Source organism: Anoplopoma fimbria, chromosome 24 (assembly GCF_027596085.1).
Source record: "Anoplopoma fimbria isolate UVic2021 breed Golden Eagle Sablefish chromosome 24, Afim_UVic_2022, whole genome shotgun sequence".
NCBI lineage: Eukaryota > Metazoa > Chordata > Actinopteri > Perciformes > Anoplopomatidae > Anoplopoma > Anoplopoma fimbria.
Window position 1 is genome coordinate 14,945,195 of NC_072472.1, and position 26,852 is coordinate 14,972,046.

The 26,852-nt window shown below is 39.0% G+C and overlaps 3 protein-coding genes across 4 annotated transcripts; 2 read left to right on the top strand and 1 right to left on the bottom strand.

The window, feature by feature from the left end:
- The first annotated feature begins 406 nt into the window (after window positions 1-406).
- On the top strand, window positions 407-7,045 carry ca4c (carbonic anhydrase IV c). Its single transcript, XM_054626391.1, has 8 exons — window positions 407-478; window positions 3,388-3,435; window positions 4,300-4,464; window positions 4,579-4,724; window positions 5,685-5,777; window positions 5,869-5,935; window positions 6,076-6,239; window positions 6,857-7,045. The coding sequence occupies exons 1-8, from the start codon at window positions 424-426 to the stop codon at window positions 7,043-7,045; spliced, it is 927 nt and encodes a 308-aa protein (XP_054482366.1). The 5' UTR covers window positions 407-423.
- Window positions 7,046-8,098: 1,053 nt separating this feature from the next.
- On the bottom strand, window positions 8,099-13,775 carry asl (argininosuccinate lyase). Its single transcript, XM_054625994.1, has 16 exons — window positions 13,661-13,775; window positions 13,262-13,456; window positions 12,350-12,433; window positions 12,003-12,059; window positions 11,792-11,889; window positions 11,627-11,704; window positions 11,432-11,509; window positions 11,293-11,345; window positions 11,094-11,156; window positions 10,874-10,988; window positions 10,298-10,382; window positions 9,752-9,811; window positions 9,587-9,670; window positions 9,158-9,238; window positions 8,619-8,725; window positions 8,099-8,495 (listed from the first exon to the last, which is right to left on the bottom strand). The coding sequence occupies exons 1-16, from the start codon at window positions 13,676-13,678 to the stop codon at window positions 8,351-8,353; spliced, it is 1,401 nt and encodes a 466-aa protein (XP_054481969.1). The 5' UTR covers window positions 13,679-13,775; the 3' UTR covers window positions 8,099-8,350.
- A 7,348-nt stretch (window positions 13,776-21,123) lies between these two features.
- LOC129113581 (serine protease FAM111A-like) lies at window positions 21,124-26,787 on the top strand. Of its 2 annotated transcripts, XM_054625966.1 has the most exons (6): window positions 21,124-21,214; window positions 22,163-22,333; window positions 23,282-23,360; window positions 23,513-23,572; window positions 23,766-23,855; window positions 23,958-26,787. In XM_054625966.1, exon 6 carries the CDS (start codon window positions 24,487-24,489, stop codon window positions 25,858-25,860), a length of 1,374 nt encoding a protein of 457 aa, XP_054481941.1. In that variant the 5' UTR covers window positions 21,124-21,214; window positions 22,163-22,333; window positions 23,282-23,360; window positions 23,513-23,572; window positions 23,766-23,855; window positions 23,958-24,486; the 3' UTR covers window positions 25,861-26,787. The 2 variants fall into 2 exon arrangements, with proteins under 2 accessions (XP_054481941.1, XP_054481942.1); XM_054625967.1 differs by lacking the exon at window positions 21,124-21,214 and having other exon boundaries at window positions 21,562-22,333; window positions 23,517-23,572.
- The last annotated feature ends 65 nt before the right edge of the window (window positions 26,788-26,852 follow it).

Sequence of the window (26,852 nt, forward strand, 5' to 3'; positions counted from 1 at the left end):
ACACAGCCGTACTACCCAAACCTGTGAACAGACTGTTTTTAGTCTGTTGAAGGCAGCAAACTTTAGTTTAACTCACAGGAAACTAACTGGAAATAACGACACAATATCAGATTTTTCCACCAGATGTCTGTCTTTCCTCAATGTGACTTTTCTCTCTCTCTCTCTCTCTTTTTTTCATGCACACACACACACACACACACACACACACACACACACACACACACACACACACACACACACACACACACACACACACACACACACACACACACACACACACACACACACACACACACACACACACACACACCTTTTGTTAAACTCATGACCGTCTTCCTCCCACCCTCAAATGCACCTCAGAGTCAGTATGTGAAGGCAGCTGAAATTAGTCTAGAAGGATCTTTTCTGGTCTCTGTGCTGATCATGGATTTTTCTGTCTACCTCTGGACTCTGCTTTCTCTCGTCTCTCAGTGCACAGGTAGGACACACGCACACTTGTAGTAGAAGGACAATTTAAACTGCATACAAAAGCTATACTTGGGTTCAATTTGCACCCCATCCTTTTCATTTGGTAGCATTATTTCAGCACAACATTAAGAGTATTATGTTGCAGAGATTGCAGCTACTTAAGATATGCTAAAGATATTTTTTTAATTGAATTAAGATAGACCACAGCTGTTATGCTTTGTGAATGTGTTTTGTAATACTTAATGTGACACCTAAAACCTTTTACGGTTGTAGAAATTAAATAAAAGGCACTGATTGATGGGGATCACAAGATAATTAAAAAGCAGTAAATTAATTTCGCAAGCAAAAACATATTCATATTTGTAACAAATTGTCTCTCATCTTTGCTATTTATGTATAAAACATCAGAAAACAGTAAAAAAAAAAAAAAAAAACACTAAAGGAGCTAAAGGTGACATCATTGAATGTCTAATTTTGTTGAATCAACCGTCCAAAACATAATTACTACAATGTAAAACTGTGAAAATCTACAAAGTTCCCCCAAAAGAATAAAAAATTTAAAACAAAGATTAATCAATTATCACAAAAGTTGCTGCTTAACTTTCTGTTGATGACCTAATTGGTTAATGGACTAATCTTTAATTTTAATTTCAATAAGACGTTTATTTGTTTATTAGCAGACCCTTCCATTAGCCACTAAAATCTACTGGTCACACCAGATCAAGTAAGGCGTACTGAATTGATCTTAAGTGCTTTCTATTATGATTTCAATTACTTCAACTTATCTTACTGTTCTAAGAGGAACTATGTGTTATTTCTTCTTTCAAAATGTACATTTTGTCATTTTAAAGGCTAAAAAAGTTGGAAAGCCGGTGTATTTACAGTGGGTCGTCTCAGGTTTGACTTTTCTGTGCTGCTCAGTTGGGTGCATGTCTATGAGCCAGGTGGAGCAAAGCCAAACTCCACCTGTGCATTGTTCTCAGTTGGTGAGAACCGTTGTCCCCTTTCAGAGAATGGCATTGTGGGAGCATCAGCGGGGTTAATCTGTGTTCCTATATTAGCTAAATGGTTCTCTATAGCGCCTTTCATTCCCACCGCTGAGTCAGACACTGGAGTTTCATTCACATCTGCAACACAATACACAACACCAGCACCTGTTTGATGGACACGTTTAATGCAGTGGAGCAGTTTGGGAGTCGGATGAAGGTTTTCTGACCCGGCGGTCCAATCAGTGTAATCACAACCACTTCTGCACAACACACTAATGGCTTGTCTGTATCTCCTTATCTACAACTCACTGCGTTTGATTTAGACATAATCATTGGAACCAATAAAAGATAATGGCTTCAATCCAATATATTTTTTTTAATATACAGAGACAATTTAGCCTCTACTGTGATCATTGATTTAACAGGCCTTATGGTCACAGCTGCAACACTTTATCACATGCAGGAATGCCAATCTGTCTTTTTAAAATTTTAATAGTGTGACTCAGTCTATGAACTATTCAACTCTGATTGGCTAATGGTTTCTTCTTCACTTCTTCGTCACTTCTAACAGTGAAGAACATGGACAAATCTACAAGCCAGAACAGTATATGTACCAAGATACAAATAATGTAAAAACATTTATTATTTAACAGTTTTCCTCTAATGTTCTTCTGCCAACCTCGACGATAAAAATGTCAAATGCATTCAACTTTTAATGACTTCAGTTTTCTTTATATTTGATATATATATATATATATATATATATATGTTGGCAGCATTTTTGTGTACATATACATTTTTTTGCAAAGGTACAAAATGTTTGACTCAAGAAAATCACATGTTAAGGGAAACACAGAGTTTGTTACATGGTGCTTGCCTAAAAATGGGGACAAAGAAAGTAGGAAATGCATCTGTGATGTCAAGAATGTATGATGAGGAAATCTATGGAGGAGGAATATCCAGTTTTGCAACAGTAATGCAGCTGTTTAGGAGTTTTACCAAGAAATCTAAAAAAGTTAGATTTTTCTTTGAAGTTGGAAATTTTGCCAACACAAATCACGTAGAGGTCGACTCAGAGGTCACTGCCTGTGGTGACATCACTTGAATCATACTGAGGATAGATTTGTCATAAGCATTTCTATCAAAGGTGTCTGCTAAAAAGCTAAAAACAGTGCATTATTGTTTTAGTTGTAGATTCTCAAAAGGTTATTCTTTTCTCCTTTTCATTTTTAGCACAACATCAAAACAATAGAGGAAACTTAGTTTTACTTTTATATAATTTAATGAATGCTCCACCAAAGCACATTATAAATATATTTTAGCATATTGTTGCTACAGCAGCTTTCTAGCTAGTTGGCTGGATACGTAAGTACTCATTAAGCAGTCATTCTGGTTTCTTTTTAACCCTAGATATTCAATTTCAAAGTCATTTTTTTGTGTTTGTTTAAGCTCTATTTAAAGTGTATTGAATTTATCACCTAACAGCTGGTGAAGACGTCACTGAGTCCGTCCTGTGACTGTTATATACTGCTCATCTATCATTCCTGACTATTTTGTCATGTTTTGTTCTTATAAGTGCTATTACAGAATTTATGTTTAACTGATGAATACAAAACGGCATCTGAAGGACAGGATAAGTAATGTGAGAATTAATAATTATCTTGGCTTTTGTGTGAGTGTGAGAGAGAAAATGTTTTACCCGCTCTGACTTCTCAAAGTTCAGCTGCAGAGCACAAACACATTAGCAGATCAGGCTGTGAGATTGCTGACTGAGAACAAAAACACTGTGTCTAATGGAGCATGAAAATGAGAGATTAATACTCATTTATTAACTGGAGAAAGCCACGTTGTTTGGCACAATGGAGAAGTGTCCTGAACAAGAATATACTGTATGTCTGTGTCTGACCTGAGTGCTGTACTGTCTCTCCAGCTCCATGGTGTTACCAGAGCCAGTACTCCTGTGACGACACATGCAGAGGTAAGACTGGAAAGACCACCAAGTATTTTAAGAGACTAACACTAAATTAAATAAATGCACTTGAAAGATCAATCACAAGTTTGTGATCTGTCAAAGCGTCTGTAAGTAAAATTACATTAATGAGAATTTAGCAGCTAAAGAGACAGATATTCCCCTTAGGAGTTGGTAGAGACCAAAAACAAAGCTAAATAGCGGTGTGGATAATAGACTTACATTAATCAGGTGGACAGATACACAACTCTAAATAAATGTTAAGGTTGCTTTATGTCTGCTGGATGTGTAAAAAGGCAACTGTTAGATCAAATGGTCAGCCGGTCAATTTAATAACCTGAAAACATATCAGTGTTGTGTTTACAGCTTGTTTTAGCTGCAAGTGGACAAAATAAAAGCTGTCTTTCCGGCGCAGACTGCATACATAATGCAACTCAGTTTTGTCTTTCTTTAGATCCCCCTGCCTCCTAAATGCCCACCTATTTTAAACACCTTTAGTTTCTCAAGCACAAGCAGAGATAACCCAGACTGCATCATCGTCATTGGCTTTTTAGCAACTCCTAAGAAATGTTATCATGTGGTTTGAATTCAAATAGTCCTTCTTGATCACGCCGTCGAAATTTTATTTTATAGTTTTGACCAAACAATTAGCTGAGAACAACTAAAGGCAAATATATAATGTTCATTTCCAGTGGGATTAGCAGTACTAGCAATCTATCCACAGCAGAGGGGTTAACTGATGGTTATTGTGTTTTATGGTGCGTTAAAGGTGCCATGTGTAAGAAGAACTTTATATGTGCATCCCTGACTGACCTGTTCTTTCAGTGAAGCCAATAATCTGATGTTGTTCCTGCTACTGTTTGAATTCTTTAGACCCCATCCACTGGGCAGCTCAGTTTCCCAGCTGTGGTGGATTACGCCAATCACCAATCAACATTGTAACCAACAAAGTGCACGTCAACAGCGCCCTGCCACCCTTCAACTTCATCGGGCACACCAACACAATCAACATTACAGTGGAAAACAAAGGACACTCGGGTCAGAAGAGCCCACTTTATTATTCTCCTACCCTCCAGACTTTCACCAGATGTTGAAAACGTCTAGTTTGTTGATATTGTCTTAAATCTGACATTTGTATTCTCTTCCATGTAGCTCACTTTGCTCTACCGCAGTCGGTCCGACTGACAGGAGGAGCTCTGCCTGGTCACTACAGAGCCGCCCAATTTCACTTCCACTGGGGAAGTAATGGGAGACCAGGATCAGAGCACACCATAGACGGAGAGAGGTTCCCCATGGAGGTACGTCACAAAGGAGCCACAATATAATTTGCTGTTATGGAAATAAAAGTGGTGTGCTGGAAAACATATTTTAGACAATGTAGGGGTCAATAGAGTGCAGCAGGGATCATGTGTTTTTGTAGCCCAACCCCGATATTAGCATTGCACTGGTTCCCTCAACATAAAGTTAATGGGATATTTCCATTGAATTTTGGATTATTGCAAATATATATCATACTGACCGGATTTGTTCGGCAATATAATCTTCACAAATGAGGAAATAAAAAATAGCAGTATAGTAGTAGTAGTTTATAGACATGCATGTTGCAGCCAATCACCTTCTCAGCAGAGCATATGATACGCTGCAGTCTGCCAGATAATGGTTTTAGCCTAACTTGTTAGAAAACGCATTTTTTAAGAAGTTTAAAAGCTTCAAAATGTATGAATGAGATCACTACTGACATATTTTTCATTGTAGAACAAAACACTAAAATCTCTTAAGCTTGTGTCTACCAAAGACCTTATTTCAGGCATCTAACCAAAAACCCATTAACTTTGATCCGAAAGTGCAATACTGCTACTTCTTTACCTGGTTTTAGGACTCAACAGGGCAAACGTCTCTGAAATGCAAGCATATGTCTTCAATGTTTTGCTGTTTATTCATTCAAACCATATAAGTAGGACTAACAGTTACAGGAGCCACGGTTTGCATGGCTCTCTTCATGTGGGGGCAGTATGACATGGTATATGGTCATATTTACTGTGATTAATATGAGCCTTTCCTTCATCGCTATCTACAATATCAGCCAAACCAGCACACAGAAGAGAAAATTGCCACCACCCAATTAATTAACCCAGATGGGAGTTCATGTTTACCACATAATCAGATGGGAGTTCATGTTTACCACAGTTGTGTGTAACACAGTGAGCTGTAATATAAAATGCCCTCCACTAATACTGTAACTTATTTGGGGTTTCCAGCTGCATATCGTCCACATCAAGGAGCCGTACGGCTCTCTGGCAGAGGCGGAGCACGATATGGCGGGTATAGCTCTGCTCGCCTTCCTGTTTGAGGTAATGCATTAATATCACTCTGCATTATTAATACAAATTGAAGAAGACCATTTAGGCTTGTGTCATAATGTTGATGCTGTCGTCCTCACAGGAAACACCAGATGATAATCCTCCTTTGGACGCAGTAATAGCTGCTTTGGGCCGAGTGCAAAACAATGGTATGAGTTTGGTTACTAAGAACATAACTATTGTTTTTTTTTATAGTACAAGGGCCCTAAGCTTTTTATTGAGATCCGTTTTTTTAACTTAACCTTGTATTTTCTTCAAAAAACTTCTCCGCCTGTCTTTCCGTGTTAAGGCAGCAGCACAGTGATCCCTAACTTTCATCTCAGTGACATTATCCCGCCAGCGAAGGAGCTCCACGGTTACTATCGCTATGTGGGCTCCATGACAACTCCAGGATGTGAACAGGCAGTTGCCTGGACGCTGTTTCACAGGACCCTGTCCATCAGCAGTCGACAGGTGAGCAACTATTGATTGAAGGCTTAGAGGCGACACACTGGTGACAAACTAGTGCTCCCTGTTGTATTTCATCAAACAAATCTGTGAACCTTCAAACTGACTTTTAATATAAAATACAGATACAGGCTAACCTTTTTTTATGTCCTTTAAATTATTCATTAAATTCCTTCTACATGACAAAATGTTTGGTTAATAGATTTACACAGAGTTTAGACTGTATTGGCCATAGAGAGGTTTGCCTTTTCTCAAATATAACAGGACTACATGGCACTCGGCTTGTGGTTCTCAAATAAATACATTTGAAAAACTCAACGTCTCTTTACAGAAATCATGAACTGGTCATGATTCATGATATATAGCATTATAGGTAAGAGGAAAAATATGTTTCTTTTATTTTGGGGTTAATTGCCCCTTTAAAAATAAGAAGTGTCTCTAGTAATGACTTAAATTAAACTTTGTAAAAGTAAATGTTGAAAGTCTGAAGGATCAGTGACTGGAAAAGTTATATTTGAGTCACCGAAAGACACAATAATGTCCCTTTTTTGCAGAATAAAAATAATACTTTATACTGCGTCTTTTGACTAAACAATGTTAAATCGTTTCCCTCTCCTCTCCAGCTGGATGCAATAGTTCAGCAGTGTAAATTCTGGACCGGACAGCCCATGACTGAAATCTTCAGACCCACGCAGCCGCTGGATGGCAGAGTTGTGTACCGGTCCAAGGCGAGTGCAGCTCTGACGAGCGTGGTCCACCTTTGGCTCAGTGTTTTCTCAGTTGTGTTTGGGACAGCGTGTCTGATTGACTGAAAACACATGATGTAAATGACAGAAGCTACTGTATGTATAAAGGCAACTTTTACCTGTGTGATAGTTATTCATTAGAAGAATGTCAACTGCATTTGCACATGAATTACAGCTAAGTTATTGTGCAAAGTGAAAGTCAACTGTCCACCTCAGTCTCTGAGTTTAGTCTTTACCTCAGTTAGGCCTTTAACTTTCCTTATTTTTGTTGTCTTTAGGAGTCAATATTTTAAATTTGCAAACTAAACTTAAATCAGCTTTTCCTTAAATGTTTTTTTTCGTAAGATAGAAGTGTGATGAATAAAAAGTGTATAATTAGGGATTTAAAGTAAGAGGGTTGCTCTGGGACTTTTTCATTTACTGCCATTTCTTCTTTACTTGACATGCGTATGGTTCCCTTCACTGTCAGAAAATTAAATGTAGCAGATTAGATGATAAAGGCATTTCAATTGTACTGTACACTTGTTTATGTTTGGAAAAAAACAAATTAGTTATAAATGTACTTAAATGCCTGTAATTCTCAGCCAGCGTAACAGCTCCTGCTTATGATTATGATATGAATAGTACCAATCGTTGATTTCATGTCATTAGAGTCTGACACTGATCACTGAGTTTCTGTTTCTTAAGCATTTTCTCTGAAAGTTTCTGGTCACACACTTTGAAATGTTTTGCACTTTACCCCAAAACGTATATAGAACTAAATTTATATCCTATAGAACTTAATTGGCTTTGCCTCACCACAACATGCATTGTTTGGAGCTCATTAACAGGTCAGTTTTACTACGTAACGTAACTGTAAATTGACAGTGATAGTTTGTAGGTTGCCGTTAAATAAACTAAAAGAGCACACATATTTTTGCTGTAATAGCTGTAACTTTGGGCAGACACATCACGTTTAACCATTCTCATGACTTTTATTAGTTAACACAAGCCCGTCTGTGCCATTAAGCAGCACCGTCTTGAGTCTGTGTGGGTGTTAACAGAAGGAAGAATTACCTCAGATGTCTGTGTGGATGAAATCAGTTCCTTCAATTGCTCAACCTATAAAAACACTGTGAGTTTGAGTAACATTTATTTATTGTCAGGTCCTTTGTAACACTCATGATTGACCCATGATCAAATGAAACATCCCCTGGTTACATAGCTACCAACTGACAGTCAGATGACCTTCAAAAAAGAGAGAAGACTATGAAAGGCAGCATGGTTTTTAAGTCATAAATAAGACCCTTTGACCTCAATCTGACATTTCATAATAATCTAAAAAGTGGCAGTAAACCTGATTCAAAATATTAAAGTAAAATTGGGTCGAGGTCACTGTGTCTGTTTCTGAAGCCAGTTCCTCAGGTGTTCCACCTGTGCAGCGACGCTACTCTTGGCTGTGCCTCCGGGGGCGCTGTACTGCTCCACACTGCTCCTGTAGTCCCACACTGAGGATACATCACCTCCAAACAGAGGGCTGAAACGAAGGAGAAGAGAAAGAGAGGCTTTGTAGAAAATCCTAACAATCCTGTTCCATTAAACAAGGGGTTTTATTCGTTCGGGTTTTGTGTGTGTGTGAGAATGAGAGGAAGAGAGTCACCTAACAGCAGTCAGGTCAGCCATGGTGAGTTGATTCAGGGCAATATTTTTGGATTCAGCTGCAAACACAGCTTTACCGGAAATCCCATGGGCCTCCCTGAACGGCACCTAACACACAGAATAACACAAGGTTAAAAACATCTCACAAATACACGTAAAACCTTATCAAATACTTTTTCTATTGTCTTGATTATAGCCATACCACGTATCAAGTATTTTCTCATCCATCTGTTCTCTGTGGTTCTTGTTAAACGGAGTCACCAGAAATGCCTTGATATACAGTAGCTATGAAGTTGTTTCACACTTGGTGGAACAGTTTGCATGAAGACGTGACGAATGAAATAATGAATCAACAAAACTAATTGATGGTTGTGTACCCATCTGATTCAATATAATCTTGATTCAGCCTTTTTGAAATATTCACATTGCGCTGTTTGATTAAACAAACACTGGCTTTTATTTTATTTTGAATCAAATTTCTTTAAAATTACTTTTCTAAAGTATTTTTTTTCAATGGGAGTATGCCTAAACACCACTCACCCCCTTCCTCACAAGGTAGTAGGCCAAGTCAGTAGCCAACATGTCCGGACTGAGGGCGGCTTCCATCACACTCTGGTTAATCTGAAACACAGGACAAACATCAAAGAAATGTTTGTGACGAGTCGCCCATGAAGCTTTGTAAAAGATGAACATAAACAGGCTATCAAAACAAGATCAGAAATTATTTTGTGCGGTGCTGTTAAATTGGTGTTCCTGAGACGTTGGAAATACTGTCTTTCTTCTTATATATGTGCATGGTTTCTACATTGTGTGCCCTCTAAAAAAAGGAACAAGAAACAGTTACAAGCTCTGAACCCATTTTTCTGGGTGTCACAAAAAAGGAAAGAGGTCAAGGTTCTCAAATAAAGTAAAATAAAGCAGACCCAACAACGCTTTTCAATATAATCAAAAGTGGCTTCAGTCTCTGACCTTGAGAGTTGACATGACTCCAGTTGTGACCTGCAGCACAGCGTGAACCGTATCATAGCAGTCAAACATGGCCTCCTTATCCTCCTGGTGAAACATGACAGAAAAAAGTTAGAGAGAAAATATCCAAAAAAGAAGTGAAAAGCACACAAAGAAACATTTTCATACCTGCAGGTCTTTGTTGTAGGTGCTGGGCAAGCCCTTCAGTGTCATCATGAACCCTGCACACTGAAATACAGAAAGTCAACAGTTTGACAAGAAAGCTTTGATTCTGCAGGAAAATGTATCAGCTTTATGTCACATGAGGGCGCTGATATTACAGAAGAAAGCTTCTAGCAGATGGTGGACGGAGTGGAAAGTCTGCTGTCGATGCACTTCTACACATGAATCCGTTTCTAATCATTAAATAAGAACAGCATAGAAAGAAGGAACATTGTTGCAACAGAAAGCAACCGCGTTTATGGGAAATGTGGTCTTCACTTGCACAAATTGAAGTGATCACATATGTTTGCTGAAATTATACCAAAATATCACCATTTAATTTGACAAAAAATGAAGCCATTTCAGCATCAATCAAGTGTTTGATTTTTACATTATCTGATGAAAACAGGCAGTACGTGTGAGCTCTGTGAACACAACATAACTGGCAAAGTGGGCCATATGATGAACATAAAAACAGATTTAACAAAGTGTATATTGTGTCGGAGGTCTTACATTGCCAAAGCAACGTCCTGCTTTACTCCTGATCAGCTCCAGGCTGTCAGCATTCTTCTTCTGGGGCATAAGACTGCTGCCTGTGCTACAAACAACAAGTATAGACATAAAAAAGGGAGTGAATATGAAGTAAACACAAGTTTCAACTGCACAATAAATGCCTGAGCTTGATGAAAAGTACAGCTTAGCAGTAACAACAGCTCTAAGATACAAAATTATTTTTCCAAGGCCAGACTTACAGTGAAGGTGGACGACTTCATTGACAGCAATGATTTAATATTTTCACTTTGATATCATACAGTATGTAACATGAGGTTTTGTATAGTTGAATACAATTTATTTCTGTTTAAATGACCAGATGCACACATTTATCATCAAGTGCAGTAATCAATGTTTGACAAACATCACTAACCATTATAATTCACCCAGACATTTTAACATATTATTTATTACTATATATTAATGAATGGATTTAATGCACACATGGAGATTTGTACACAACCATAAAATAAGGATGCAGGCTTAAGAAAATGTGCAAACTGTATATTAGGACCACGTTATAAAACACAAACTAACCTGTAAGCGTCCGAGAGCGAGATGAAGGAAAACTCTTTTGTGCTGTACAGCATCAGGTCCTCGGCCATCTTACTGAGATGGGTCAAACACAACGAAGCCCAGAACAAGAACTCCGCTAAAGAACACACACATGCAAACATAAGGTCACTTAGGAGAGACAGAAAAAGGCTATTTCATTTTAATGGATGAGAGAGCTGGTGAACATGTATGGTTTACATACCAACAAAGTCCCGTTGTCCTGTGGCATCCATGCTGTTAAGACTGACGCTCTCAAACTCCAACTCTGCAGATGAGGAGAAATGAAATTGTTTCAGTTTTTAAAAATACTTATTTCATTAATAAACAAGACAGCTGCCAAAAAAAGTGCAGTTTTGACAGGAGAGTAATAATCTGGTAGTATTTTAGACAAGTCGCCTGACCTTTCCGCAGTAGTTCCCTGTCTATGTCAAAAGGTGTTCCAGCGATGGCCCCACTGAAAACAAGAAGAAATATTCTCAATAGCTGCTCCTCTCTGTGGATGAAAACCAGTGTCAGATAGTTAGTGTGTTCACAGCGTACCTGCCAAGAGGTAAAACATTAACTCTTTTCTTGATCTCCAGAAGTCGGTCAACATCTCTGCTTAGAGCTACAGCATGACTGAGGGTTGGTTCAACCAGCGAGCAGGGAAACAAACACACAAGACTGACATGAACATTACATCATCAAATATAAAAAAGGTGGTAGACATGTAGGATTCACTTCATTTAAGGTCACCTTAGAATCCAGTGGCTCCATCTGATTGGCTGAGCTCTCTGCATGTGGGTGTAACCAGGAAACAGGACGTCAATTTCTCTGAGGTTCAAAGGAGGATATAGGGCAACTTTAAAAAAGCAATGTTACAAGTGTGTGTTTGCGTGTACCACTGTCTATCTGTCTTACGCTGCTGCTCGCTCCACCATGGTAGACATCAGCTGTAGGGCATTGTCCTTCAGGGTTGAGATGGCATCTCTCAGCCACAACCTCATGTCAGTCACAACCTGCTCAACACACACAGCACAGTCAGTCTCACTTTATCAGGTACTATAGCTAACGTGGCTGCAACTCCAAATAGTTATTCAGTCACTACAGTTTTAATATTATAAAGACAAACCTGGTCGTTTCTGCTCCTGCCAGTGTGCAGCTTCCCTGCAGGTGCACTTATCAACTCCTAAAAACAAAGGAAAATACATGCAGTGAAACAGCTACAACATTGCTCATCACATACATCCTCAAACATTTAAACAGTTATACTGCTACGTATATAGCCCATAACTGAAAGGATAAAAATACTTAAATGATCCTGTCATGTCTGCCTCCTTATTGAGTTAGAGGACTCATTCGTAGAAGTGTCCCTTGTCACAAAACAATATTTATGTAGGAAAACCTTGAACTCTCATATATATTTCTATGAAATCCAATTTTACTCACTTAATGAAAGACAAACAAGCTCTACCTCACCTTCAGCCTGCGCTCATTGGCAGTATGAATGTCTTCATCTTCAGGTTTGATCACAAAAACACCTTTGGACCACTCTACAGAAATCTGGAGGTTAAAAAAGGATTGTATCAACAAGTAGGCTAATAGATACACATAAACACAGTACTTATAAATAGTAATAGCGCACACATATGGACCCTGAATTAAAAGCCTCAATAGCCACTTATGTTTGACTGTATAGCAAATTATCAACATCATATTATGTGTTTCTGTATTGTATTGGTTGCCTTATGCCACTTGCATTGCCGAAGCAAAACATCACGATAGAGGGCACCCTGAACCCTGACCTGACTGCGTGAGTGAAAGAATTACTGAAGCTGTTTGGCAGCTGACATCTGTCACATGATGATAGTATTGTTCAGCACCAACTCAGCATAATACAAAGAGGAATTCTACGCCATTGCACATTTTCAGCTGTCATCCATTAAACCTACATCTACACTGAGGGGCAAACAATCACACGCATACCCACGATGCAGAAGGAGTAGACTTAGTTTGTTGCACTTATTGTATTCGTATTAGTTTGTTTCTGCACTGTGCTTTTGCTCTGGTTTATGCTCTTAGATGCTTGTTTAAGAAAGGAGATGCACTTATGACTTCTGGTGACTAGTAATTCTCTTGAATACCTATGTTGAATACGCTTATTGTAAGTCGCTTTGGAGAAAACCGTCTGCTAAATGACTGTAATGTAATGTAATGTAGTGTAGTGTGAGGTAACTGTGATCAGAAAGTTCATAATCATACAGCCTGATCATTTGCTGTCAGCTTGAAGTGCATATGTGTGTGTGTGTGTGTGTGTGTGTGTGTGTGTGTGTGTGTGTGTGTGTGTGTGTGTGTGTGTGTGTGTGTGTGTGACAGAGAGAAAGAGTTCACCTGATCCAACCCTTGTAGAATCTGCATCATCTCCTCCGTGGTGACCAGCTTTGCCTTCTCCAGAGCCTTCACGTAAGCCTTGCTCCCTCGGATGTCAGCGTCCCACATCCTCTGGTCATAGGCGATGGACGCGTTGAACTTCGCCATCGTGGGGTCAGTGTCTCCCACGAAGCGACCTCCCCAAAGTTTACTCCCCTGACGAGCAGGAGAGACAGCAGCGGGATGTGAGCACACTGATGCACTGACACAATACAGTATGAAACGTGTATATCGGTGTACAATGTTTGACAGCTGGCTTTATCGATCAGCTGGCTGTTAAAACTAAAACAACAACAACAACAACAACAACACAGGCATGTGCCGGTGGTCGGGGTTCCTCGAGCTAAACGTTAGTCTTACCTCCGTGTTTGTCGCCATGGCTACCTGTAGCAGGTTTTTGTCCGGTGAACTGTTTTAGCTGATGGAACGTCGAATGCCAACGAACAGAACACAATGCCGGGGGGGGGCTTCTAGGCCCGAGCGAGGCAGGTTGTTGTGAATGTCGCTTTAAAAAAAAAAGACGTGACGTCACCGAAGACGTTTAAAGCTTCATCTCACATCCCCACACATTTCTCTAACCGCTAACGTTATATATATGTATAAATATATATACATATACACATATAGGCTGTATGATATATATATGTATAAATATATATACATATATATATTATAAGGTTATACACAGGGGACGTATCTGGTATCCGCCTGGTTAAAATTTTGACTCTGCTTTTGGGTTGCTAGGGCAACAGCGTTGGTTCGAGATTACTTCCTGTGTCGCGTTTTCACTCGTTCCCAATGAGGACAGAGTGTTCCGGCCAGAACGGACTCTAGACCAAAAATAGTTCACATCCTCACAGTCATAAATACATTTACATTTACAGTCACCCTTACTACCTGAACATATCGTAACTGCTGCCCAGCCTTCCTGCGGGAGCTCTTCTGCCCCAAAATACATCACCGTGTTGGTGGCATCAGATATCTGGGTTTCTTCTACTTGACAGCACGGAGAGGTGCAAGAGGATATGTCAAGAGGTCATTGGGTATAACACAGGCCCACTAAAGTCTGGTGTGCACCTTCATGCTGACAAGTTGGCGCACAACTGTACCCCAAAAATAAGGATCCTGTAAGTCTTTATAAAAATAAACTTTCTCATAATTATGAACCAGTATTAGACTGCCTTAAACCAGTATTAAAACTGCCTTAAACCAGTATTAGACTGCCTTAAACCAGTATTAAAACTGCCTTAAACCAGTATAAAACTGCCTTAAACCAGTGTTAGACTGCCTTAAACTAGTATTAAAACTGCCTTACACCAGTATTAGACTGCCTTAAACCAGTGTTAGACTGCCTTTGTATAGTATGTGTATATATTGTCTGTGTCTGTGTAGTTGAGCTGCTGCAACACTTGAATTTCCCCCATGGGGATCAATAAAGGAATATAATAATATAATTAAACCAGTATTAAACTTTCTTTAACCAGTATAAAACTGCCTTACACTAGTATTAGATGACCATAAACCAGTATTAAACTGCCTTAAACCGGTATTAAACTGTCTTAAACCAGTTTTAAACTGCCTTAAACCAGTATTTGACTGCCTTAAACCTGTATTAAACTGCCTTAAACAGTATATGACTGCCTTAAACCAGTATTAAACTGTCTTTAACCAGTATAAAACTGCCTTACACCAGTATTAGACAGCCATAAACCAGTATTAAACTGCCTTAAACAGAATAAGACTGCCTTAAACCAGTATTAAACTGCCTTAAACCAGTATTTGACTGCCTTAAACCTGTATTAAACTGCCTTAAACCAGTATTAGACTGCCTTAAACCAGTATTAAACTGCCTTAAACCAGTATTAGACTGCCTTAAACCAGTATTAGACTGCCTTAAACCAGTATTAATCTGCCTTAAACCAGTATTAAACTGCCTTAAACCAGTATTAAACTGTCTTTAACCAGTATAAAACGGCCTTACACCAGTATTAGACTGCCTTAAACCAGTATTAAACTGTCTTAAACCAGTATTAAACTGCCTTAAACCAGTATTTGACTGCCTTAAACCTGTATTAAACTGCCTTAAACAGTATACGACTGCCTTACACCAGTATTAGACGGCCATAAACCAGTATTAAACTGCCTTAAACAGAATAAGACTGCCTTAAACTAGTATTAAACTGTCTTTAACCAGTATTAAACTGTCTTTAACCAGTATTAAACTGTCTTAAACCAGTATTAAACTGCCTTAAACCAGTATTTGACTGCCTTAAACCAGTATTAAACTGCCTTAAACAGTATAAGACTGCCTTAAACCAGTATTAAACTGTCTTACTGCAGTATTAGACTGCCATAAACCAGTATTAAACTGCCTTAAACAGAATAAGACTGCCTTAAACCAGTATTAAACTGTCTTTAACCAGTATTAAACTGTCTTTAACCAGTATAAAACAGCCTACACCAGTATTAGACGGCCATAAACCAGTATTAAACTGCCTTAAACCAGTATTAAACTGTCTTAAACCAGTATTAAACTGCCTTAAACCAGTATTTGACTGCCTTAAACCAGTATTAAACTGCCTTAAACAGTATAAGACTGCCTTAAACCAGTATTAAACTGTCTTACTGCAGTATTAGACTGCCTTAAACCAGTATTAAACTGCCTTAAACAGAATAAGACTGCCTTAAACCAGTATTAAACTGTCTTTAACCAGTATTAAACAGCCTACACCAGTGTAAAACGGTCCTAAACCAGTATTAAACTGCCTTAAACCAGTGTTAGACTGCCTTAAACCAGTATTAAACTGTCTTAAACCAGTATAAAACAGCCTACACCAGTGTAAAACGGTCCTAAACCAGTATTAAACTGCCTTAAACCAGTGTTAGACTGCCTTAAACCAGTATTAAACTACCTTAAACCAGTATTAAACTGTCTTTAACCAGTATAAAACGGCCTTACACCAGTATTAGACTGCCTTAAACCAGTATTAAACTGTCTTAAACCAGTATTAAACTGCCTTAAACCAGTATTTGACTGCCTTAAACCTGTATTAAACTGCCTTAAACAGTATACGACTGCCTTACACCAGTATTAGACGGCCATAAACCAGTATTAAACTGCCTTAAACAGAATAAGACTGCCTTAAACTAGTATTAAACTGTCTTTAACCAGTATTAAACTGTCTTTAACCAGTATAAAACAGCCTACACCAGTATTAAACTGTCTTAAACCAGTATTAAACTGCCTTAAACCAGTATTTGACTGCCTTAAACCAGTATTAAACTGCCTTAAACAGTATAAGACTGCCTTAAACCAGTATTAAACTGTCTTACTGCAGTATTAGACTGCCATAAACCAGTATTAAACTGCCTTAAACAGAATAAGACTGCCTTAAACCAGTATTAAACTGTCTTTAACCAGTATTAAACTGTCTTTAACCAGTATAAAACAGCCTACACCAGTATTAGACGGCCATAAACCAGTATTAAACTGCCTTAAACCAGTGTTAGACTGCCTTAAACCAGTATTAAACTGTCTTAAACCAGTATTAAACTGCCTTAAACCAGTATTTGACTGCCTTAAACCAGTATTAAACTGCCTTAAACAGTATAAGACTGCCTTAAACCAGTATTAAACTGTCTTACTGCAGTATTAGACTGCCTTAAACCAGTATTAAACTGCCTTAAACAGAATAAGACTGCCTTAAACCAGTATTAAACTGTCTTTAACCAGTATTAAACTGTCTTTAACCAGTATAAAACAGCCTACACCAGTGTAAAACGGTCCTAAACCAGTATTAAACTGCCTTAAACCAGTGTTAGACTGCCTTAAACCAGTATTAAACTGTCTTAAACCAGTATTAAACTGCCTTAAACCAGTATTTGACTGCCTTAAACCAGTATTAAACTGCCTTAAACAGTATAAGACTGCCTTAAACCAGTATTAAACTGTCTTACTGCAGTATTAGACTGCCTTAAACCAGTATTAATCTGCCTTAAAACCAGTATTCAACCATCTTAAACCAGTATTTAACTGTCTTAAACCAGTATACGACTGTTTTACACCAATATAAGAAACCAGTATTAGACCGGCCTTTAACCAGTATTTAACCAGTGAAACTGCCTTAAATCAGAATAAGACTGCCCTTAACCTCGTTGTGTCTGACGTCGACGCCGTTTATGTGTGTTGGTGCGCGGGTTGGTAGTGTTGGTAGCTCAATTTGCTTTTGTCAATCTTTTTTTTCTCTTTCAGTGTAGCATGGGTTACATAACCTAGTAACAGATTCTGAAGCGGGCCAAGGCGAATGTAATTCTACATTTTGTGCACATATCAGTTATTTTTTGCTTCATCATTCAAACATATATACTGGAGTACTCATCATTTATCTTAAAGAGTACTCAACAACTAAATTATTTGAAATTCCCATCCCTATCCATGATAACAGCTGTGGATGTCAACTTAAAGTGATATTTCAGATTGGTACCAATATAGTGGTATTTACTGGTCCATGTGAGTGCATTACATCCACAAAGTTTGGTCTGTTAGCTCTTTCCCTGTTGGGAGAATGAGAGCTTCACCAGGACTGTATGCTCGGAAATGAAGTAGATACACTCAGAAAAAATGGAGCTGTAGAATTGTTGAAAGATGCGCTTTTGTTTTGTTTTCACATAAAGACATCAGGCTGTTCTAGAGTTCAAGTTTATATACCTATAATTCACTGTTACACAGAACACAGGGTGGTGGGACCATTTGCCCCTGTTATTTAGTGTTGTTGGTAGTAAACAAACATATTGTTATATTTCTAATGCAAATCGGTAACAAGTTCCTCTTTATCCTTCCACTGCAGGGAGAGGACACCAGCCCTGCACGAAGACTACAGTACAGAGAGAAACTTTATTTCAAGACAAAAAAGTCAGTCTTGGACATTTTATTGTTTAACATTCTGCAGGTTTTGCAGTTCATATTTCATTTCTGTGTTTTTAGACTTGTCCTCTTTTACCAGAATAAATGTTGCTGCTTCCAGTGCTTGAATTTTGCTGATAAATGTCAAATTACTTGAAAACATTGTCACCGTAACTTGAAGAAAGAGGAGAAGTTTGTACGTTCAGGAATGCCATGGTAGCAGTGTTATTGTTAAAAAAAAATGTTTATACAAAATGTAAAATAAAAAGTCAAATTGGTATTTAATATGTAAAATGTTGAAAGTGAAAAAATAAATTACTTTTGGTGAGAAAAACTGTGTCTTCATTTTACAGTATGTAATTATTTTACTGTTATTCATTTACAGCATCAAAATGAATGCAGTGATGCATGTTACAGTGTTCTAAGATTTGCTGTTTACTGTGATAACAAGTACAGTACTGTGGTTTTTACTCTAACTACAATGACAGTACTATGTTTATTACTGAAAAAATAACTACAGTATTTTATAGGTACTGTGATTAATTTGAAAGTAAACGTACTGTGAAATATATTACAGTTACTTGCTAATTGCTGCCAGCTAGTTACTGTACATATCACAGTAACCACGTTACAGTGCACCTGTACAGTGCACCTCTATCCTGCGCAGACCAGCTGTGCAGGATAGTGGAGCACATCTTTAACTTGAGCTTGAAGCTGGGGAGGGTACCACAGCTATGGAAGACGTCCTGTGTGGTACCAGTCCCAAAGACCCCGGGGGCCAAGGACTTCAGCAGCTTCAGGCCGGTGGCATTAACATCCCACCTGATGAAGACCCTGGAGCGGCTGGTCCTTGTGCACCTCCGCCCCTGGTGATCTCATCTTTGGACCCTCTTCAGTTCGCCTACCAATCTGGCATCGGGGTGGATGACGCTGTCATCTACCTGCTACAAAGATGCCTTTCTCACCTGGAAAAGGCTGGAAGCACTGTGAGAGTCATGTTCTTCGACTTCTCCAGTGCCTTCAACACCATCCAGCCTTTGCTTCTGAGGGACAAGCTGGAGCAGACCGGGGTGGACCACCACCTCACTGCGTGGATACTGGACTACCTCACCAACCGTCCACAGTATGTGAGGATAAGGGAGTGTGAGTCAGATCCGGTGTCCTGCAGCACGGGGGCCCCACAAGGAACCGTTCTGGCTCCATTCCTCTTCTCCATATACACATCAGACTTCACATACAACTCTGCTACCTGCCACCTGCAAAAGTTCTCTGACGACTCTGCAATCGGGCCTCATCTCCGCCGGCGATGAGAGGGAATACAGAGAACTGAACCAGGACTTCTTAGGATGGTGCCGGCGGAACCGCCTCCAGATCAACTCTGGTAAAACCAAAGAGCTGGTGGTGGACTTCCGCCGGGGTAAACACTGTCCTCCGGAACCAGTGAACATCCAGGGACAGGACATTGAGATTGTGCAATCTTATAAGTACCTGGGTGTTCACTTGAACAATAAACTGGACTGGACTAATCATACAAATGCACTTTATAAAAAGGGTCAGAGCAGACTCTATCTGCTGAGGAGACTGAGGTCCTTTGGAGTGCAGGGAGCACTCCTGAAGACCTTTTTCAACTCTGTGGTGGCATCAGCCATTTTTTATTCAGTGGTCTGCTGGAGCAGCAGCATCTCAGCAGCAGACAAGAAGAGACTCAACAAGCTTGTCAGGAAGGCCAGCAGTGTGCTGGGGTGTCCACTGGATACGGTGGAGGTGGTGGGAGACAGGAGGATGATGGCCAAGCTATCATCCCTGATGAACAACACCTCTCACCCCATGCAGGACACCCTGGCAGCTCTGTGCAGCTCCTTCAGCCACCGGCTGCTGTGTGTGAAGGAGAGGTACCGCAGGTCCTTCCTTCCTGCTGCTGTCAGGTTGCACAACCAACTCTGCTCCCAGCAGACCACATGACACATGACAATAAAAACATGACAATAAAAACCTGTGCAATACATTACACTGTGCAATAATAGTTAAAATAGTTTTTTCTGTCTGTAAATATAATATTTCAGTTATTGTTGTTTTTCTACTGTTTCTTATTGCTTATTTATAATACTTGTTTTTTTATTTTCATTTTTTATTTTTATCTTGTCTTTCTTCTACTATGTCTCTTGTGTGCACTGTACTCTACGCTGCTGTAAGCCTGCAAATTTCCCCGCTGCGGGACTAATAAAGGATTATCTTATCTTATCTTGTCTGTGTCTTGTTGTCTGATTAGCTTCTCATGTATCATCCTGTCTTTTGTTTGCTGGTTGTTGGTCTGTCAGTTATGTCTGCTTTGTTCCTGCTCTGTTCCTGTGTATATCCCTTGTTCCTGTTTCTTGTAATTTTTTCATGTTGGACTTTCTGTTACTACTTTTGTCATAACCTCCATGTAAGATCTTTTTTGGAAAGTCCCTGTTTTGAAGGACACTATAGAACTGGCTATTTTAGGGCCCAGCCACTAGGGGCGCTGTCGGCCAACACTGCAAACCCGGTCCAAGTGGCAGTCAGATACAGCCCCTCTTCAGCTGGACACCGTGGTGATGATCGTTGATCCTCAACTGCCTAGAGCATCGTGGCCCGTTGGGAAAATTAGCAAGGTGTTCCCTGGGGCCGACGGCCTGATTCGCACAGCGGAGATTAAAGTCAGGGACCGTTCCTACATCCGACCTGTGAGTCGTCTCAACAGACTCCCAGCCGTTCCTGAAGAGGATACACAACGAAAGACTTGATACTGCAAATTTGCTTGGGGCAAATTTGGGGGCGGCTGTTTTGAAGGACACTATAGAACTGGCTATTTTAGGGCCCAGCCACTAGGGGCGCTGTCGCAGACTCGGCCGCTTAGGGTCTACTGTTCTCTATGGTAGTGAGTGAGAGCAGCATGAGTCAGACATATTTTCATCTGTTCATGTTAGATGTTCCACACAGAGAGACAGTTTGCCCAAAGTTTACATTCCTGTGTGCGCGTCCAGAGAAACGTAAGACACGATGTTTATTTACCGGATGTATTGTTCTCTTTATGTTTCTGTTGTTATGGTGTTTATAAATAGCGGTAGAATACGTAGTTTACCGGCGATTACATTATATGCCGGACAGTCTGTTACTTTCACTTTCGTTAGCTTGTAAATTTTAGTTGCTAAAGCTAAATTGTAATCCACAGGATGTGCAGCTATCCAAATAGCATGATAAGTGAACTATTGTTAACACTGTATTGTTTGCCTTTCAGAACCACACACACACACACACACCAAACACACACACACACACACACACACACCCCAAACACACACACACACACACCCCAAACACACACACACACCCCAAACATACTAACACACATAGACACAGGCAAGTGTGTCTTGGATTAAAGAGCAGCAAACTGAACTTCTGTCTCCAGCATCATCATTCAGACCAAGAGTTGGGGGAAATAGGGAGAGCATTCTAACCGATGCACACTCCGCGATTGCAACCTTGAGTAACCAGCCTGTTATAGAGCCTCTGCAACAGTCCCTGTTAACTATTCCTCTGCTCCTCATTTGTGTGTGCATTTTGGTCCATTTCCTGTTGCTTCTTTACTGAAACCTGACAATTAGACTGTCTTAAACCAGTGTAAAACGGTCCTAAACCAGTATTAGACTGCCCTAAACCAGTATAAGACTGTCTTAAACCAGTATAAGACTGTCTTAAACCAGTATTAGACTGCCTTAAACCAGTATAAGACTGTCTTAAACAGTATAAGACTGTCTTAAACCAGTATTAGACTGCCTTAAACCAGTATTCAACTGTCTTAAACCAGTATTAGACTGCCTTAAACCATCTATGACTTACTAAGTCATAATTATGAGATGCTAGGTCATAATTATGAGATAGTGAGTCTTTACTTAGGAAGTAAGTCTTTAAGTAAGTCTTTTTTCTTTTCATTACAGTGAGCGGACACCACCCCTTTCTTTCTAGCTCCTTCCACAGTAACCGTCCAATCACAGCTTGACAACACATAGTGTGCACAAATATGATGATATCTCTCTTAACCACCATTCAGTGGCCCATCTCACAGAGGGAGTACATCCAAACCGCCTGTTTGATTACACTAGTTTTTGGTAAGTTCAAACTAAATATGTAGTAATCTTCTCATACTGGTTTCTAATAATCTACGTTTTCAGTAAATTTAAGCAAAGAATTCTTTAAACCGTGTATTTCAACAGAATATTCTCATGTTACTTACTTTTTTTAAGTGAAACTGTTGCAGTTGACTGCTATATATCAAGAATATGAATATGAAGATTATTAAAACAATGAAACAAAAGTAATAGGTGTCTTCTGACTATTGTTGATCTTATATTGTATTGTTCTCATGTTCAAGTGGAATGTTTTCCTATAACCACTGTACAAAAAGTGGTTAGATAAAACTTTTTACTATTTTGTGGTAATTGTATATATTGTTTTAGGCATATTTATTGTTAATGGTCTGGTTGTAAGTTATGCGTTCCTTGAATTCATAAGATTCACATTTGCTTATGTGTCGTTTCTCAAGTTTAATTTCGTGTCATTCGAGTTGGTGGGAGATATGTGTTCCAGTAACAAGAGAGTTGAACAAACATGTTGAACAGGTTTAATAAAATGGCATCATGCCACACCCAACTATGCATGTAATGGCCTTCTTACCTTTATTATTTTTATTGCTGTGATTTTAGTGAATCACAATAATGATTAGTGATTTGGGCTATACAAAATGGGCGGGAAATGTGTTCCAATCTGAATTGTATTGAATCATAAACACCACCACCAGTGTCTGGACTCCAGGGGGATTGTGCTTAGCTGATCTCAGCGTTGGGCCCCTCTGATATATGGCTTGGCCATGGAGTCCAATATGTGTAATAAATGATTGTTAAATATTATTGAAGTCTCTCCTGATTGAAATATCATATTGATAATGATGATTCCATGTGTACTGTAAGATATAAGAAATTAATAATTTCCCTGAAGGTAAGAAACTATCACCTTCTTTTATTCTTTTCTTTTCTCTCATTCTTTTCATTAAAACTTAGCCAGAAAAAATAAATTGGACCTACCCCAGATCGACCCTTGAAGACCACCATTAATGGTCAAATGGACAAAGTTGTCAAGGTAACTCTATACTGATTTACATGGGTTTGACAATTGCATCTATCTGTATCTCTTAAGGGAATTTATGAAAATGAACCTGCATGGCAAAAGTTTTAATTATGCGTTCTGTAATGCATTGCTATTATTGATACATTTATATCTGTTAACTCAAGGAAGAAACAGACAACCAGAATGGGGAAAGCAGGGAACCTGATTTACAAACTGTTGCAGAGGTTTGTCACAGCTTATTTTTTATCAGTGTTGGATTATATACACAGAGGCTTTTTTTTTCTTGTCTATTAAATGTTTTTATGTTTTTAATTATTTAAGAACACATGATAAAGAATTATTTAGTCTGTGTTTTTTTAATCTGTGTTTATGGCACAATATAATAAGGATTAAGTGTTGTCTTTCTCTGTTTGTCAGCCCCGTGTTAAACCTCAGACCTCAGGTTGTACACCGCCTCTCGCCCAGGAGGGATCAGCTCCAGTCCCTCGCCAAGCTCTGCATAATCAGGTATAACTAATAGATGGATGCTTTAAGAGTGTTGCTATCACAAAATCAAACTTTTTCTTCTGCAATTAAATGAAATGAGATTTGATATTGTTTCATTCCCAGGAAGAGGAGACACATGAAACCCATTCTTTTGAGTGGTGCTGGAATGAGCAGAACACCGTTTACAACATTACCTGCAATAAAGCAAGAACTGTTGAGAGCATGCTGATGGGAAGTTCACAGTTCAAAGAAATTGCAAAAAGGAACAAAAGCAAAGAGCTTGTTATTGTAAGAGATGGGAAAGCTCTCAGTTCACACTTTCCATGCAGCTTAATCAAAAATGAACATCTGACTGTCAAGTATATTAAAGCTGTTGACAAGTCGCAGCAACCGGTTAGTGGTTCAGTTCATCGCCAAAGAAAGGGGCCCTCTAGTGAGCTTGTGACGTTTAATTTACTGACACATGGAAGTAAAAATGTAGTGAAAATCATGAGAAACCCAGAACTAAGAGATAAACATTGAGGAAATTACTGTTTATGCATACAAAGGGGAAAAGGTGAAGCAGGCATTGAAAAGAGATGGTCGTTTATTGAATATCGTATTCAAAAAGAACTGTGCACTCTCTAACAAAAGCACTGAATTTACCACTGAAATGTCCAATCTCGTTGATGATCTTGATGGTAAAATGTTCAAGATTAAACTGCTCAATAAGTCCAGTCCACCAGACAGTCAGCCTAGCAGTTTGGATGATGCTTACGCAACGCAAAATGAATGTCAGAAGTCTGACTCTGAAAGAAACCAAGATCCTCCACAGCAGTCTAACACAACTGAGTCAGTGAATGTCAACACACCTAAAAAGAAAGCAGAGCTAGATGGTAAGAAGGCAGCGGAAAAAGTGTTACGGGAAATACCTGATTCAAAAAAGATGCGGTGTGACCTATCTTCAGAGTTTCAAGATTGGATGAAGGGAAGTAAACTTCAGCAAGAATCTAGGCCTTCTCGTATCCAGAGTCTCCTCCGTGTGGAGTACGGAAAGAGCGATAAGACATGCAGGGAAGTGAAAACAATGAAGAAACTGATGGATCTCAGTAATTCTGTTTGCCAAGTGAGAATAAATGTGAAAGCAGCAGGAAGTGGCTTCCTCCTATTTGACAAGTTTGTCCTCACAAATGGCCATGTAGTAAAACACATTTATAATGAGAGTACACGGCAGCTTAATGAGAGGGTCACGGTCCATTTCTCTTATGAAAGTCCAGACCCGAAGGATCCAGGAATAGCAGTGGAAGAGGTCGCTGGGTTTGAATACGGCTCTGATGGGTCAGGGCACATGCATGACTGGGCTTTGTTGAAGATCAATGCTGATCAAAAATTGCCTGATGTTCTGTTAGAAAGCTTCGGATTCCTTCCCAAAATTGACGGAATTTGCATTATTGGGCATCCTGATGGTGGTGTGAAAAAGATAGACCCATGCCTCCTAATTCCAACTGAAAACCGCAACCAGGTTGTCGAGAGGCATCGCCTTGAAAATCCAGACGGTGTTCAGCCGTACGAACATCGTTACATTGGAAACGAGTCCATTCAGTCCATTCAGTTGGTCACACAGCGTTTCTTTGAGGGTGTGAAAAATAATGAACAGTACAGACAGACTCTAAATTACGAATCTTGTTTTTATTCTGGTTCATCTGGCTCTCCTGTCTTCGATGGGCACTGCAATGTTGTTGCAATGCATTCAGGCGGATATGTCTACAAAAATGTAAGGGGGGGAAGCCAGAGTGTCATTGAGTTTGGCTATCCTCTGTCCATCATTGTTGAGCACATCATTGTCCAAATGGTGGATAAAGGAATGTTTGATGTGTTGAAGCAATACCTGGCTTGCAATTATGAACATCAAGAAAACATGATGGCCAATGTGAAGAAACTGGTTGAGAGCAGAAATAACCCAGCGGTAATAAATTACGAGAATTGGAAGACTTTCTTTGAATTATTTTCTCAGAGGGAGGTTTCTGTCCCAATGGACACTGATTGAGCGTACATAGATACAAAGCTAACTGCTGAAAAAAGATACAGTGTGAGCAGCTTCAGCAGTGAGCAACAAAGGCTGTCATGTCTTGACACTTAAGTAATACAGGGGTTGGGGGAAAGACTTCATACCAAACTTATTGTATTTAATCTTTTAGGTAAACATAATCAGTTTTAAGGATAAAGGGAACTATGGTTTTTCCATAATAATTTTTAGTAAGATATTTGTATCTCTAAATGCCTATTTTTGTTTATACTGTATGTTCTACTATTTGAGTTTGGCAACTGCTAAATCACTGTTCTGGAAATATATCTGTGAATAATATTTGTGAATTTTGGTTCTGAGCTTGTTTATAGCGAATGCGATTGAACTGTCCACCATTGCCCTGTTAGATTTTGGAAAACCTGTTTATTATCGGCCGATATTATCTTATCACAGATATATTGGTGCCGGTTTTTATGTTATCACAACAGTAACATGAAGTTGCAGAACAAAAGTCACTATCCTTATCAGAAATGTTTGTTTTGTTTAGTCTTGCATAGCCAGATCTATCTCCATAGCGCTGTGTCAGCACTAGAGAAAAAAGGTTTAATTTTGAAGAAAAGGGATATCAGATTTTTTAAAAACTCAAATATTGATCTCGGCCTCAAATATCTGCTTTAAACCTTTTTTATTTTCTGTCTTTGGGCTGTTTTTAAGAGAATGCCCTTTAAGTTTTTAATTTTAGCTCATTTTTTTAAGAAGATTCCTTACATTTTTTTTTATAAATTGTATAATACTTGTTGAACATCGTAATGTTCTGTCACACTGCCATTGTGTTGATACCACTTTCTTGGGCATGTCTCTCTTGAACGTGAGAATCGTTTTTAACCTGGTTAAATAATGTCATAATAAAAAAAACGTTCTTTTGATGATGATTTTTCGATTTTCAATAAAGTGATTACTTACTTTTATGTTTGGATTTTGATTGTGTCTTTATGTATCCTTGCTCTAATCTA

Excerpts from the sequence above, each read along its gene's own strand:
- ca4c (XM_054626391.1), top strand. The coding sequence starts at position 424 with ATGGATTTTTCTGTCTACCTCTGGACTCTGCTTTCTCTCGTCTCTCAG. Across the intron at positions 5,778-5,868 it reads TGCTCGCCTTCCTGTTTGAG|GAAACACCAGATGATAATCC; the intron begins GTAATGCATTAA and ends TCGTCCTCACAG. Across the intron at positions 6,240-6,856 it reads TGTCCATCAGCAGTCGACAG|CTGGATGCAATAGTTCAGCA; the intron begins GTGAGCAACTAT and ends TCTCCTCTCCAG.
- asl (XM_054625994.1), bottom strand. Across the intron at positions 11,346-11,431 it reads AATGTTTTACCTCTTGGCAG|TGGGGCCATCGCTGGAACAC; the intron begins GTACGCTGTGAA and ends TCTTGTTTTCAG. Across the intron at positions 11,157-11,292 it reads CAGGGAACTACTGCGGAAAG|AGTTGGAGTTTGAGAGCGTC; the intron begins GTCAGGCGACTT and ends CCTCATCTGCAG.
- LOC129113581 (XM_054625966.1), top strand. The coding sequence starts at position 24,487 with ATGTCCAATCTCGTTGATGATCTTGATGGTAAAATGTTCAAGATTAAA.